This window comes from Strongylocentrotus purpuratus, unplaced genomic scaffold (genome assembly GCF_000002235.5).
Source record: "Strongylocentrotus purpuratus isolate Spur 01 unplaced genomic scaffold, Spur_5.0 spur5_scaffold_13, whole genome shotgun sequence".
NCBI lineage: Eukaryota > Metazoa > Echinodermata > Echinoidea > Camarodonta > Strongylocentrotidae > Strongylocentrotus > Strongylocentrotus purpuratus.
In genome coordinates this window covers 34,941,147-34,957,438 of record NW_022145598.1, presented here as the reverse complement: position 1 = coordinate 34,957,438, position 16,292 = coordinate 34,941,147, and the positions used below count along the sequence as shown (strand labels likewise).

The 16,292-nt window shown below is 38.3% G+C and overlaps 1 protein-coding gene across 1 annotated transcript in view; it reads right to left on the bottom strand.

The window, feature by feature from the left end:
• Positions 1 to 387: 387 nt before the first annotated feature.
• LOC589060 (ornithine decarboxylase) overlaps positions 388 to 16,292 on the bottom strand; it is a 33,465-nt gene continuing 17,560 nt past the window's right edge. The window contains exons 9-13 of the mRNA XM_030983422.1: positions 6,166 to 6,343; positions 5,186 to 5,319; positions 4,404 to 4,530; positions 3,816 to 3,907; positions 388 to 3,143 (exon numbers count right to left, since the gene is read on the bottom strand). Of these exons, the coding sequence (XP_030839282.1) occupies positions 3,099 to 3,143; positions 3,816 to 3,907; positions 4,404 to 4,530; positions 5,186 to 5,319; positions 6,166 to 6,343 (576 nt within the window). The 3' untranslated portion in view covers positions 388 to 3,098. The remainder of the gene's footprint in view (positions 3,144 to 3,815; positions 3,908 to 4,403; positions 4,531 to 5,185; positions 5,320 to 6,165; positions 6,344 to 16,292) is intronic.

Here is a 16,292-nt window from a genome sequence, read left to right as displayed (position 1 = left end):
AAGGTATAGGACGAGGATAAGCGTAGCAATGGAGTTTTAGGTGATGTTTCAGAATAAGATTAGGGACGGGTATAGTGTTGGGTTAAGGGTTGAAGTTAGGAATTCGCTGGGTGGTATTCTCGAAAGCGAACTTACTTTAGTCCATGGTTTAATCCTCCGACTAAGTATGGAATGCCAAGTGTCCATATGAATATGTTTTTGAATATTTCAGTATGTCACTAAATTAAAATAAAATGTAATAACATACTTAACAATATAACTATGAAAAATTTATGAGAATACCACCCGCTAAATTTATCAAAATTGACTGCAGAGCAATTGTAACAGGAGTATGTGTCGTACATACAACCTGGGAAAACTTGATATATAACACACAATACAAAAGGATTCCTCTAAATTTAGCCAGCATTTTATTGTAATAAATGACCTGTAATCGACTATAAAGTGTCTGCCAAACAATCAACAACCAAAAATGAAATAACATGAGCTAGCACGATTACTTATAATAAACTCTCCAACATGTGTATCATATTGATAAAAATTAGAATGGAGCCGAACCTGTGAATCACCACAATATAAGCAAATGGCAAATATCATCCCTATGATACAAGGTTACATGTGAATAGGGATTAGTAAATACAAAGTGAAGTTTTTCATGCATTAGCAAAGTCTAATTGTCTTGTTAATAAATAAAGAGGATGAAGCAAAGATATTTGTGATCAACCTCAAAAATGGTCACGTTTGTACAGCTACCGGTACTTAAATTGATTTGTACTTCTTTTTTAGATTGTAATTACATGTATTTGGAAAAATATCAAGAAACGGTGATAAATATGTAATCAGTGCTGCCATGTTTAATTTGATTGCAAGCTATATATTTATCTAGTGCACGGGAAGATATTTCTTTTTGCAAAACGAGCTGGTAATGCTGAAGGGATTCCATTTTTATTCATTTGAAAGATGTCCATTATGGACATGACATTTGACACATGACATTTGACTCAATTACAGGGCTTTAGTTAAAAATGCACTCACCGTGTTATACTTTTACAAATAATAATAATAATATTCCGCTTTTATATAGCGCCCAATACATCGATACAACGATGTGTCTAAGCACTTTACAGATATATTATTGCCCCGGTCATCAGATTCAGGCATACCAGCACACAATGCATGCACATTCTTCACTCCCTGGGGAGCATTCCAGCCAGTCGCCATTTTACAAGCGCACACTTGCTCATCCAACTACATTAACTTTCGCATCTTACCGGGTACCCATTTAACACCTGGGTGGAGAGTGGCAAATGTAAATTAAGTCTTGCCAAAGGACATTAGTGTTGGGCTGGGATTTGAACCCTGTACCTTGTGATCTGCAGTTGAGTGTCTTATCCACAAGACCACAACACCTCTACAAATGCAATCACTGGTAAAATTAGAATGATATCCACTGTATTGTTTTAGAATAAAAACAGTTTCTGTAGATGGAAGTGCGTGACACCAACAACAAAAAAGAACATTACCTACAACTTTAATAGCTAACCCAATGTTTATACAAGAGCATCAACAACAAATCAGATAGGTAAACATAAACGATGAAATATTTAGCCATCAGTTTTGCAGCAATCATATAAATAATCATTCTTGAATTTATTTTGGCTTCCGTGTATTCATTCAATTATTCAATAATACTGACCACCTTAACATTATTATAATTTTAGAAAGATAATTTTATTTTACAACACACCTTAAAGAGTGATGTATACATGAGAAAATCAAATTGACCAATACAATTTTCAATGGTCATTCTGGTACTTCCTCATTTAGCCATCATTTAGAAGCCATATAATCAAAAGATTTAAATTCTTAGTGAATGAAAGAAAACAATTTAAGTTATTCTACAGCAAACACCTATTGATTTCTTAACACAACAATATACAAACCTGGACTGCATATCAACTGTTTATTTTCTTGGCAAATATGCTAGGATGAGTAAATTTCAAACAGAAAATGAAAATAGCTCTCTTAAATTCAAGCTCTTTGATGTCCACACCATACATTTTTTCCAAATAAAGCAATAGGCCTTGAAGGCTTATTGACCTTTATAAAAACTGGTCAAACCTAACATGCTTCACTATTTTGAATAGAAATTTGAAACAATTCTCCACTGCTTTACTTCAGAGCAGCAGTGTTTGCTAGCTTTGGCAGTTGCCAGAAATAAGACCTAAATTCTGTTTTTACTTTTCCTTGCAATATTACATGAGTTAAAGTGCTTTGGCACTTTAAATGTACACCCGAAAAAGTAACATGAAATGCTTTCTTTCATGGCACTTAATTTTGATAGCATCCTTCGTATATATATATCTTCCATAAAACAATCACAAAATCAAAATATAAATCAAATTACCAGTCCTACTGATGAAATATAGCGAAGACACAATTTACAATGTAAGCTGCAGTTAATGAACAGTACAATCACTACCTTACTTAGCATACCACTACAAATACTGTTCCAGTTTATACATAAGATAATGAAGAAATGGACTACCTAATAACCTCATGTTCAGAAAGTGAGTGGTTTTTCAAAATGTGTTACACACTAGGGAGCATGTAACATATCTTGGTGATTACTCTCTTTGTGAGCATAGCTAAATGACATAGGATGATCACTCGATATACAGGAGTAAATAAAGCACATCAAATCAAGCATTCTTAAAGGAGCTAATCACAACTGATCCTTAAACTACGACGGCTATATAACACACAAGTGCATGCGATTATAGAACATGACCATACAGAATAATATCAGCTTAAACGTACTTTCGTTACGGAACAACCATTACGGAATCGTTTAATAAGGGTAGAATGTAACACATGTTGAGTATCTTGGGTGGCGTTGTAGAGCGGGTCTGGGGGACCTTGAGAGTCGCTGTCAGATCTCTGCAGCGATTTCCCGGCAGGCGCCCCCATCCATCAGGCCACAGATGCCGTTGTAGAGGGGGTCTGGGGGATCCATCAGGCAGCTGCTTTCATCAAACTCAAAGAAGCCTCTTCTCGGGGGAGAAGTGGCCAGCTGCTTGTAGGAGGCCTTGCAGCTGTTACGTGGTGGCTTGGGCTTGCCAGTAATCTGCTCTACAATGGATCTGTAGAAAAAGGATTAATAAAACATTTAAATAATTAGGATGCCATGGATATGTCATTCATAGCTATGACTGACTCCAGTGACTTAAGAAAATACACATGAATAATGAGAGATTTAGCTCTGGATAGCCCCCAAAAAGTTCTTTTAAAACAGAAAACATCTCTGGTTAAAAACAGTCAATTACTGGGGGGGGGGGGGGGGTGGTATTGGAAGTTTTTTTTTTATTTTACAACACTACATCAATTAGGAGCAATAGTGAACAGAATTGTAGGTTCATACTCATTCATAGCATGACGGCTGTTAACTTGTAAACTATGATATTTATATGGGAGGATTTGAATTCTCTGCCTGCAGAAACCAGGAAGTTCCTGCACACAGCCTTTGGGACCGACTGAATTCAGAAGTGGATGAATAACATTACTTACAGGGTTTTTTTTTGGGGGGGGGTGGGGGGGAGGTTTTTTTTTTTAATGCCAGTAAATTTGTTCAAATATTTTGTATTATCCTCAATGTGTTATTCATTGCTTATTATGGTTGATATTCTTTATGTATATCTTCTTCTGAAGTTTTATATGATATTCATTTGTACATGTATTTAAATATGTAATTCAGAGATTTATTTTCAATACAATGGCCTGTCGGAGGGTAAAAAAAAATTGGGTAAAATACTTACAGATATTCCTTTGAGATGATGAAGTATCCAATGGATGCGATTGAAACCGTTGATTGAATCTGAGCTGGCACACATGGTGTAGGCTCCCATGTCTGAGAAACATACAAAACAGTTTAACTTTAGTTCTCTAAATCTTCACATGATACAAATAGGGGAAAGAAATGTAAAGCTAACATGACTTTGAAAAACACAGTTGAGGGGGAGACTAGTGAAACCGCCTTATCAGTGTCTGTGATATGGTGTAATATTGAAGCCTTTAAAAAATTGTGCTTCAAAATGATCAAGAGGTGCCTCAAAAAAGTAAACAAATTTGAGCGACCGGTTGTCACCTTACTTGTTTTCCCCAACAGACTGTAATGTTATGAAAACCGTTAGTGAAACAAAAAATTTGGTTTCGATTTCCAATCATAAATATCTTGATAACCAGACAGGCGATCGGCTTGTAAAAGTCATGGGGTTCCTGACTGACCTAAAGGTTAATAATTATCATTGCAGCATGAGCTAAATCCAGGATTTTGTTTCAGAATCTGAGACAAAGTTACCCAATCCCTTTAAAGAAACGAAACGGCCCGGTTATTTGCTACCCACCTTGGAAGATGAGCCACTCCCCGACCTCCAGTTCAGGCATGAGATGGTTCTCAATGATGCGATCAATACCATCGCAGGATGGCCCCCAAACACTGGTAGAGTACATCTGCACATCCCCATCGCGCTCCTGCAAAACATAATGTTGTATTTTTTATTTTCTTGAGAGTGTAGTAATATCTTATGTACGGTATTTCACTATCAGGCAAATTGTAAAAAGTTCCTCAATCTATTAATGTTATAAAATATTCACTGATAAAGTAGGAAGAACAAAAAAGCATGGGGAAACAAGTTCAATTTCGCAGTGCAATAGCAATGGGTATAATAATGTAGGACAAATCCTGCACAAATGTGATTCCTTCCTCTTACCATATTGACAAATTTGTAGGCTGAATCATTAACAGTACACAAAAGCAAAGTAGACATGCAAGGATTAACTAGTAAGCTCATTTGAAAGAGGAGATGCAAATAAAAAGAATTTTTGTTGATCAGTGTTGGATGGAATCATCATGTTGTAATTCAGACGGCAATTCCTATTCATTCCAATTCATCATATCAACAAAGGGCAGGACAAAAGTAGCTATCTAACAGTACAGAACTCTCAAAGTAAATAAAGGATACCCATTAATGAAGGTCATTTTGATACAGTGTCAACCGAACATTCTTTGGCCCTCCTAAATAATCCCCACTTGAGTTGGCCCAATTGTCACTGATTATGCATTGTTTGCTATATAGAGGGAGCAAGTAGTACAGTGGGGCATTAAGAAATCTTCAGTACTAGTCACCTTGAGGAGTTGGGCCTCTACTTCAGCATGGTCGAAGAGGAGACAGTTGAATGAGCCATAGACACCATCATTGACATAGTACATGAAGGCAGGCTCATCGCACTTGGACGGAGCCACGGTGTTCGCCACAAGATCTGTGAATGAATGAGTCAAAGAAAATTATATTGATTATAGCATTGGGACACAGGGAAAGGTTACGTCACTACGCTGTCAGGAATGTAGTACGTTTATTACCAAACACTCAGAGCCGATACTCAGGGGGGTCCCTTCATGGTCCAGGGGAGTATTTCACAAAGACTAAGACCGACTTTAAGTTGGACTTAACTATGGCGGGTTATTCATGCCACTAGTTCCTCTAACCATTCCTGGCATTGATTTCTCAAGTGACGTATAAATCGTGGTCACAAATCTACAGAATTTACATTTTTTGATAGTTCATTATTGAAGGAAAAATATTATCTAAATATCATAATCAAGAGACCAATAGTGAGAGCAAACAGTGGCATAAATGGCTTGTCATAGTTAAGTCCAACTTAAATTCGATCTTAGCCTTCCCCTGATGTGATTTCCATGAAAGCTTAAAGGTCTGAAACAATGGGGAAAATTACTAAGTTTATATGATACATATAGTGGTGTATCTAGTAGCTATTTTGGCACCCGGGGCAAGCTTCAAAATAACCCACACCCCCCCCCCCCCCCCCCATCTACATAACTGTTCAAGCAAACAAAGCAACCCCTTCCCCCCCCCCCCCCCCCCCAAAAAAAAAACTCTTTGTATATACAGTGAAACCTGTCTATAAAGACCACCCAAGGGAGACAGGAAAAGTGGTCTCTACAGGCAGGTGGTCTTTGTAGACAGGTTCCTTTAGTACATGTTTCAATGAGAAACCATTTTCAAGGGAAACAAAAAATGGGGTCTTTCTAAACAGGTGGTCTCTAAAGCAGGTTTGAATGTACAAAGATTATTAGGTTAAGTGTACCTTTACTTTCAGGGACTTGATAGGTTGGGACGTCTCGGGCTACCATACGCTTGGCGGTGATGTTGACAGCCAAGGTGAAGGCAGAGGCGACGTAGAAGCGACCAGGCTCTGCGATCACACGCACTCCACAACCAACAGGAAAGTTCTCTGCGAGGGCTTGGTTGATGACAGTAGCAAACTAGTAGGAAGAAACATGATGATTGATTAGTTTACCTTACTAGGGCTAGTGTATCCGTCGCACAGCCAAATGACTCCAAACCACCCCATTCTCAGCCATTCCACGTAATGTCAGTTTTTAAGCTGCTGTTAATCTGATGACAGTCTCATTGGGTGTGACTGTGGTATAGAAATCAAGTACAACCCCCCCCCCCCCCAAAAAAAAAAAAGTACAAGTGGACCTAAATTTATAGGTCTTATCTGTGGCAGTTGGTAACTTATAATTTTGATTTGATTTGATAAGGTTTTATTTGAATATTCAACAATACAGCTGGAGGCTGATGCAAGTGAATTTACAAGGTAAAAATAATTCCATAAACATATAAATGTTATATGCTTTAACAGTTTTAAATGAATCCAGATACAAACTAGATGGAATTCGACTGCGCGCAGTCGAAAATGATGCCTCCGTCATAGAGCAATTTTACAAACCGAAACGGAAGAAATTTTTCAAATTCAAGTTTAATCCATTAACATGTTCTCAGAATATCGTGATTACAAGCAATTTCTCATATACATATATGACCCTTTGATCTTTGACCTCATGACCCTAAAATCTACTCAGTTCATTGGCTCTGCAAGATTTCCTGAGTTAAATAGTAATCCATCTGTCAGTTCTAATGAGAATGCGTCCACAAGCTATTTTTGCATACATAATGAGCCCATGACCTTTGATCTTATGAACCATTCATTGGCTCTGCAAGATACATAAATGATCTAAGTTTGGCAGGAATCCATCAATCTGTTCTAATGATAATACGATCACAAGCTATTTTTGCATACATAATGAGCCGCATGACCTTGACCTTTACCTCATGATCCCAAAATCTAATCAGTTCATCAGCTCTGCAAGTAACATACATGACCTAAGTTTGGCAGGAATCCATCGATCGGTTCTTGAGATGAGGCGATCACGAGCTGTTTTTGCATACACAATGTGCGCTGTGACCTTTGACCTCGTGACCCCAAAATCTAATCAGTTCATTGGCTTTGCAAGATACATACATGACCAAAGTTTGGCAGGAATCCATCAATCGGTTCTTCAGATAACTAGATCACAAGCTGTTTTTGCATACATAATGAGCCCTGTGACCTTTGACCTCGTGACCCCAAAATCTAATCAGTTCATCAGCTCTGCAAGATACATACATGACCAAAGTTTGGCAGGAATCCATCAATCGGTTGTTCAGATAACGCGATCACAAGCTGTTTTTGCATACATAATGAGCCCTGTGACCTTTGACCTACGTGCTCCAAAATCTAATCAGATTGTTTTCCTATAGTGATACACACTATCACTAAGTTTGAAGTTTAAATCTCCAGTGGTTCTTGAGATATCATGATAACAATCTCAATGTATGGAATTTCATAAGTTGACCTCTGTGACCCTTGACCTTTGACCTACGTGCTCCAAAATCTAATCAGATTGTTTTCCTATAGTGATACACATTATCACTAAGTTTGAAGTTTAAATCTCCAGTGGTTCTTGAGATATAATGATAACAATCTCAATGTATGGAATTTCATAAGTTGACCTCTGTGACCTTGACCTTTGACATACGTGCTCCAAAATCTAATCAGATTGTTTTCCTATAGTGATACACATTATCACTAAGTTTGAAGTTTAAATCTCCAGTGGTTCTTGAGATATCATGATAACAATCTCAATGTATGGAATTTCATAAGTTGACCTCTGTGACCCTTGACCTTTGACATACGTGCTCCAAAATCTAATCAGATCGTCTTCCTATGGTGATACATACTATCCTTAAGTTTGAAGTTTAAATCTCAAATGGTTCTTGAGATATCGCGCTAACAAACTCAATACAAGGAATTTCATAAGTTGACCTCTGTGACCTGTGACCTTTGACCTACGTACTCCAAAATCTAATCAGATCGTCTTCCTATGGTGATAAATACTATTCCCGAGTCTTAAGTTTAAATCTTAAATGGTTCTTGAGATATTGTGATAACGGTCAAACGGGACGGACGGACGTACGGACGGTACTACTCACGACAGTATGCTTGTGAGATTTTTGTCTTGTGTGTCTGAAAAAAAGGGGTATCTTGTGTGTTTTCATTTTTTCCTTCTAAAGACTACTTGTGTGTCTTAATTCCCAACTTCTTGTGTGTTTGTCTAAAATTAAATGAAAATGCATCTTGTGTGTTTTTAATACAATATGTGTTGAGACTGGTTTTTAAAATTAAAATTAAGGCTTGTATGCCCAAAAGACATTATTGTCTACCTCTATCCAAGTCAGGAAAATTAAGCCTTGTGTCCCGCAAAAACACATCATTTACCCGCCTAAGTCGTGAAAATTGAGGCTTGTGTGGCAGAAAAGACGATCAGCTACCCTGTCCAAGACAAGAAAATTAAGGCTTGTGTGCCTAAAAAACTTGATGTCCGAAAAGTATACAACTATTTATTTGTGACTTTTGAATTCATGACCAAAAAATTGATTTATCTTTTTTCCTCATTGAATAGAAACATCACACACATATAATACAGGTAATGCAATAATATTCCAATGCTGTGGAGGAACCAATGAAAAGCCAAGGAGCTTGTCATGGCAGAAAGATTATTTACCCCTGTCCAAGTCAAGAAAATTAAGGCTTGTGTGGCAGAAAGACATTACATGTATTATATACCTCTGTCCAAGTCATGAAAATTAAGGCTTGTGTGGCATAAAAAAAAACATTACATGTATTATATACCTCTGTCCAAGTCATGAAAATTAAGGCTTGTGTGGCATAAAAAACATTACATGTATTATATACCTCTGTCCAAGTCATGAAAATTAAGGCTTGTGTGGCATAAAAAAACATTACATGTATTATATACCTCTGTCCAAGTCATGAAAATTAAGGCTTGTGTGGCATAAAAAACATTACATGTATTATATACCTCTGTCCAAGTCATGAAAATTAAGGCTTGTGTGGCATAAAAAACATTACATGTATTATATACCTCTGTCCAAGTCAAGAAAATTAAGGCTTGTGTGGCATAAAAAAACATTACATGTATTATATACCTCTGTCCAAGTCATGAAAATTAAGGCTTGTGTGGCAGAAAGACATTACATGTATTATATACCCCTGTCCAAGTCAAGAAAATTAAGGCTTGTGTGGCAGTAAGACATTATTGTCTACCCCTGTCCAAGTCAAGAAAATTAAGGCTTGTGTGGCAGAAAAACATTACATGTATGCCTCTGTCCAAGTCATGAAAATTAAGGCTTGTGTGGCAGTAAGACATTATTGTCTACCCCTGTCCAAGTCAAGAAAAGTAAGGCTTGTGTGGCAGAAAAACATTACATGTATTATATACCTCTGTCCAAGTCATGAAAATTAAGACTTGTGTGGCAGTAAGACATTACATGTATTATATACCCCTGTCCAAGTCAAGAAAATTAAGGCTTGTGTGGCAGAAAGACATTACATGTATTATATACCCCTGTCCAAGTCATGGATATTAAGGCTTGTGTGGCAGTAAGACATTACATGTATTATATACCCTGTCCAAGTCAAGAAAATTAAGGCTTGTGTGGCAGAAAAACATTACATGTATTATATACCTCTGTCCAAGTCATGAAAATTAAGGCTTGTGTGGCAATAAGACATTATTGTCTACCCCTGTCCAAGTCAAGATAATTAGGGCTTGTGTGGCAGAAAGACATTACATGTATTATATACCTCTGTCCAAGTCATGGATATTAAGGCTTGTGTGGCAGTAAGACATTATTGTCTACCCCTGTCCAAGTCAAGAAAACGAGGGCTTGTATGGCAGAAAGACATTACATGTATTATATACCTCTGTCCAAGTAATGAAAATTAAGGCTTGTGTGGCAGAAAGACATTACATGTATTATATACCTCTGTCCAAGTCAAGAAAATTAAGGCTTCTGTGGAAAAAAAAAATTACATGTCTGCATTTAAAGTGAATTTTGATGTGGAATTGGGAAATCTTAATGAATTTTGATATTTGGAATCTCAAAGTTTGTGAATTTCAAAGTTTAAATTCATCCAATGTACAGAAAGCCAGTACAGAAAGCCAGTTCTGTGGCATAAAAAAAACATTACATGTATTATATACCTCTGTCCAAGTTATGAAAATTAAGGCTTGTGTGGCAGAAAGACATTACATGTATTATATACCCCTGTCCAAGTCAAGAAAATTAAGGCTTGTGTGGCAGTAAGACATTATTGTCTACCCCTGTCCAAGTCAAGAAAATTAAGGCTTGTGTGGCAGAAAAACATTACATGTATTATATACCCTGTCCAAGTCAAGAAAATTAAGGCTTGTGTGGCAGAAAGACATTACATGTATTATATACCTCTGTCCAAGTCATGAAAATTAAGGCTTGTGTGGCAGTAAGACATTATTGTCTACCCCTGTCCAAGTCAAGAAAATGAGGGCTTGTGTGGCAGAAAAACATTACATGTATTATATACCTCTGTCCAAGTCATGAAAATTAAGGCTTGTGTGGCAGTAAGACATTATTGTCTACCCTGTCCAAGTCAAGAAAATGAGGGCTTGTGTGGCAGAAAGACATTACATGTATTATATACCTCTGTCCAAGTCATGAAAATTAAGGCTTGTGTGGCAGAAAAACATTACATGTATTATATACCTCTGTCCAAGTCATGAAAATTAAGGCTTGTGTGGCAGTAAGACTTTACAGCACTGGCTTTCTGTACATTGGATGAATTTAAACTTTGAAATTCACAAACTTTGAGATTCCAAATATCAAAATTCATTAAGATTTCCCAATTCCACATCAAAATTCACTTTAAATGCAGATATCCATTAAAATTCTCAAAATCACTTTGCCGATGGATTTTCAAAGAGGAGTATTGACAAAAAGAATATGTCACGTAACTATGAAGAATTTTTATTTCTTCAGAGGCAAAGTTGAGTATTTCATTATTTGCTAATGGAATACGTTTTACACATATCTGGAACTTTAAAGGTACTATGTCCATTTGCAGGCCCCAAAAATGAAAAGGTTAAATTCCAACAGCATTTGAAAGACAATATTAATTTAGAACTTTCCGAAAAAAAAGGGGGCTTGAAAATGTCTTTAAGTGGGAAAATAACGACTATTAGTAGTTTAATCAACTAAAAGATGAAGTTGAGTTCTGGTTTTGCGATTGCATTGTGAAAGAAACGGTGTGGAATCGACCAGAAAAGGTTGATCATCTAGCATATAAGAATTTGTGTGTATTGCAAGGTTCTGGAATCATCAAAATGATAAGAAATTTGGCCAAGTCTTGGTAAAGTTACAAACACTGTACACAGAAAGATGTATATGGGACTACACAACCACGTGGCGTAAAAAGGCTATTCCCCCGAGTTTTACGATGTTACATGACATATTTAGAATATGAAGGCATTTGAAGAGCCATGCTTTTAAGGGAACATGTCTTATCTGATGTTCTTCCACACTTGCATAATAGGAATGATAACGCTCACAAATTATTTTTCACCTCTTCCCAGAACTCAACCTTCTCTTTAAGAGCTATAGAGCCAGTAATTAATAATCTGATTTCAGACCACTGTACTGCAGGGTCAATGTCGCTATTCATAAGGACCGCTATTCATAAGGTTTGCTATTCATAAGGTCCGCTATTCATAAGGACCGCTATTCATAAGGTCCGCTTTTCATAATTGGAGAAAAGGGTCATTATTCATAAGGATCATTATTCATAAGGACCGCTATTCATAATGAAAGAAGAGGGTCGGTATTCATAATATTAGAAGAGGGTCGCTATTCATAATACAAAATCGGGTTCGTTATTCATGAGGGTCCCTATTCATAATATTACAAAAGGGTCGGTATTCATAACACAGAAAGAGGGTCGCTATTTATAATACGAAATGAGGGTCGCTATTCATAATACGAAATGAGGGTCGCTATTCATAATGCAAAATGAGGGTTGCTATTCATAAGGGTCATTATTCATAATCGATGAAGAGGGTCGCTATTTATAATAGGAGTAGAGGGTCGCTATTCATAATAGAAGAAGAGGGTCGCTATTCATAATAGAAGAAGAGGGTCGCTATTCATAATAGGAGTAGAGGGTCGCTATTCATAATAGAAGAAGAGGGTCGCTATTCATAATAGAAGATGAGGGTCGCTTTTCATAATAGGAGTAGAGGGTCGCTTTTCATAATAGGAGTGGAGGGTCGCTATTCATAATAGAAGTAGAGGGTCGCTATTCATAATAGAAGAAGAGGGTCGATATTCCGGAGTAGAGGGTCGCTATTCATAATAGAAGAAGAGGGTCGATATTCATAATAGGAGTAGAGGATCGCTATTCATAATAGGAGTAGAGGGTCGCTATTCATAATAGGAGTAGAGGGTCGCTTTCATAATAGGAGTAGAGGGTCGCTATTCATAATAGGAGTAGAGGGTCGCTATTCATAATAGGAGTAGAGGGTCGCTATTCATAATAGGAGTAGAGGGTCGCTATTCATAATAGAAGTAGAGGGTCGCTTTTCATAATAGAAGAAGAGGGTTGCTATTCATAATAGAAGTAGAGGGTCGCTATTCATAATACGAAATGAGGGTCGCTATTCATAAAACAAAATGAGGGTCGCCGTTCATAAAACGAGAAGAGGGTCGCTATTCATAATAATAACAAAGGGAAATACTGGATGGAGGCCATCCCCACAGCTATGGCGTCCTGTACAGGCACGTAGCCAGAGTTTGATGTTTGGGAGGGCACATACATGTAATCGATCGAGGTAAACAAAAAGGGGGGTCTAAAAAAGTTCAACCGATCTTGGAAATTTGGGGGGGGGGCACGTGCCCCCCCCCCCCCCCGTCCTGGTCCTGTAGGGGGTGACATATAGCCCTGAATAGTTGTCTCTTTTTAAAGTAGTTATATTTTATCTGTTATCTTTGATAATTATATAGAGCCAACCCCCGCTCATGTGGTGACAGGGAAAAAAAAGAGTAAAACATAACACACATGTAATCCTATCGTAAATTGTCCTCCTTGTTGGAAATCTTGCCCCACCACCCTGCCCCCGACTGATCTTATCCAGGCTACGCCACTGAGACATTAAGTAAGCCAAGCAGGCCCATTATCCATTTTAGTTTGCTATTTAAGAAACTAGTAATTGTTTATACGACAATAATGTTTTTGTAGAAAGTAATTTTTATTAGGACTCATGGACCTACAAATTATTGAGCGGGATTGGACCTGACCATACGCCTAGTATCTACTGAGCCCCCCCCCCCCCCATCAGTACGCCCTGGCGCGGATCCAGAATTTTCCAATAGGGGGAGGGGGGCGGAAATTTGAAAAATGCGCAGACTGTTTTTCAACTCTACATACCAATACTGACAAGGTCATATTAGAAGCACGATGCCGGTACCTACAAGCAGGCACAATTTTGGAAAGGGGGGCAAGCTCACTTCACGTCTCTTGTCCGATATCAACATTCCCCGTTTTTAAGTTACACATTTTTTTGACATTTTCATCGGGGGGGGGGGGGGGGGGGCTGAAGCCTCTTGCCCGAAAAGGTAATTTTCTAGTTCACAATTCGGCTAGTGAGCGAAATGAGCGAGCAAAAATATGAGCATAATATGTATTTTGTGAAAGTGACGATTTGTTGTATCATTCTCGACTCATATTTCTTGTTTGAATTGAGTTCCCCCCCCCTCCTGCGCAAAGCGCGTAAGCTCTGACCTTTCATAATTTCATTAAATTATTAGAGAAAGAAGACGATTCATTGTACCATTCTCGACCCTTTTTCCTTGTCTGAATTTGGTTCCCCTCCCCCTCCGGCGCGAAGCGCGGAAGCTTTGACCTTTCATTGTTTAATGCAATTATTAGAGAAAGAATATGATTCGTTGTTCCATTCTCGACTCTTAATCCTTGTCTGAATTCAGTTTCCCCCCTCCCGCGCGAAACGTGGAAGCTTTGATGTTTCATTAAATTATTAGAGAAAGAAGAGGATTTGTTGTACCATTCTCGATTATTAATCCTTGTCTGAATTCAGTTCCCACCCCCCCCCCCTCTTGCGCAAAGCGCGTAAGCTTTGACCTTTCATAGCTTAATGAAATTATTAGAGAAAGAAGACGATTCATTGTTCCATTCTCGACTCTGGCTACGCGCCTGCTTTAAAGGGAAAATGAAACAATTATGATTGTGATAGCACACAATAATGTTAGTAGAAATAGTAAAGAACAAAAATTATTGCAACAACCATGGATAAATCACGGCCGGGAGCGTGGGCCGAGTGTCATATCATAGTTTTGTGTTATTGGGTGAGGGGGCGTAGCGACCAAGTGAGATTTTGCAATGTTGAATGCTGACATTATGCACTCTAGGAAATCCCTAAGCCCAATTTGTAAGTTCTTTCCGCTATATATCTTTCTAGCTATATTTCTAAATTTCCTGGTGGACGTGTCCTCCTATCGGGCCCAGGATCACCGCCTGTGTCCATGATTACTACCAACATGAGCTCAAATACAAGCTCAAGCGAGTTTATATGAGCTGAGGCCAAATGAAGAGCAAAATAAGAGTTGTGAAGCGGCCCCCCTACCGTTAATTACAAAATTGACTTTACAGCGCAGGGGCTGTTTTAACGTTTAACTTTGATTCTGTGGCTCAAAAGTTACTGTCACTAAGCGCCATTTCCTTGTCTTTCCATCTTTCTCACCCGACTCTCCCCCCCCCCCCCCCCACTCAGTGTTATCTAGGGTACGCGTACGTATTTCCCTCTGTTTGAAAGCACCCCTCTATCTCCGGTGTGTAAAGTCAGTACGGGCCGGATTTTTGTGTATTACGGGTCGGACTTTGTTGGGTGAAAAGTACTCCTTTACCGGAGATTTTGGGAACACGAGTTCTGTCCTCCCGACCCCGGAGTGGGAGGGAGAAAAGGGGGGGGGGGGGGGGCTTTTCTTTTCCCTCTCTCTGTGTTTCTTTTCTCTTCTTTCTTGTCTCTTTTTTTCTATTTTCTTTTTCTTCTTTCTTATGCTTCTCCTTTTTTTTCTCTCTTCTTTTTTCCCTCTTTTTTCCCTTTTTTTTTGCGCCGCCAAGGGGGGGGGGGGGGCCGCGGCCGTTTCGGCCCCCTGGATCCGCCACTGAGTATGCCTGTGGTGTCCAGTGGCGTATCTGGCGCTTGTTCTCGTTTTGGAGGGGGGTGGGGGTGAGAGGGGCGCAAAAACGTATCTTTTCCCCCTTGTTTTTTCTTCTTCCTCTTTATTTTCTTTCCCTTTCTCTTTTTGCTGAGGGGAGGGGGGAGGCAAGGGCCTTTCAATCCAAACCTTGTTGGCGTGCATTTTTGGTTATATGCGCCGTGCATTTTTGGTTATATGCAGACTGCGTACCTCTCTGCCCTGCGCGTATCCCGTGTATGCGCGTGTATCTGACACGAAGGCAATCTGAATGTAATCGAGAAGGCTCACTTGACTCCAACTTTAATTTATCTTTAATATAAGGAGTAAAGCATAATTTGTTGATTAACGTTCTATTAGATCTTCTTTGATGTTGTACAGTATAAAACAAATAATGAATGTTTTTCATTCGTTTAATAGTGCGAATATTTTCATTCGTTGAAAGATTAACATTAATTCTATTCAACTCATGAAAATATTTGTACTATTGAACTCATAACCATTCATTATTTGTATAATAATCCATGCCTGTCAAAGTCATGAAGTTTTGGGAAATTTTGAAAAATGGGTGGATAGTGAATCTTTACAATTTTGATATATTTGGATGCCCCTGTGGATGTGGATGTATTAAAAGCACTAGTAATTTTAACCCTTAAAACACTTCTGCTTTCAAGAAAAATTTAATATTAAGATTTACCGGTGCTCCCGGTAAATTTTAATAAATTTCAAATAGCTCCTACGGCCGTACAATGGTAGATGCGACCATATGTAGTTGTGGTATAT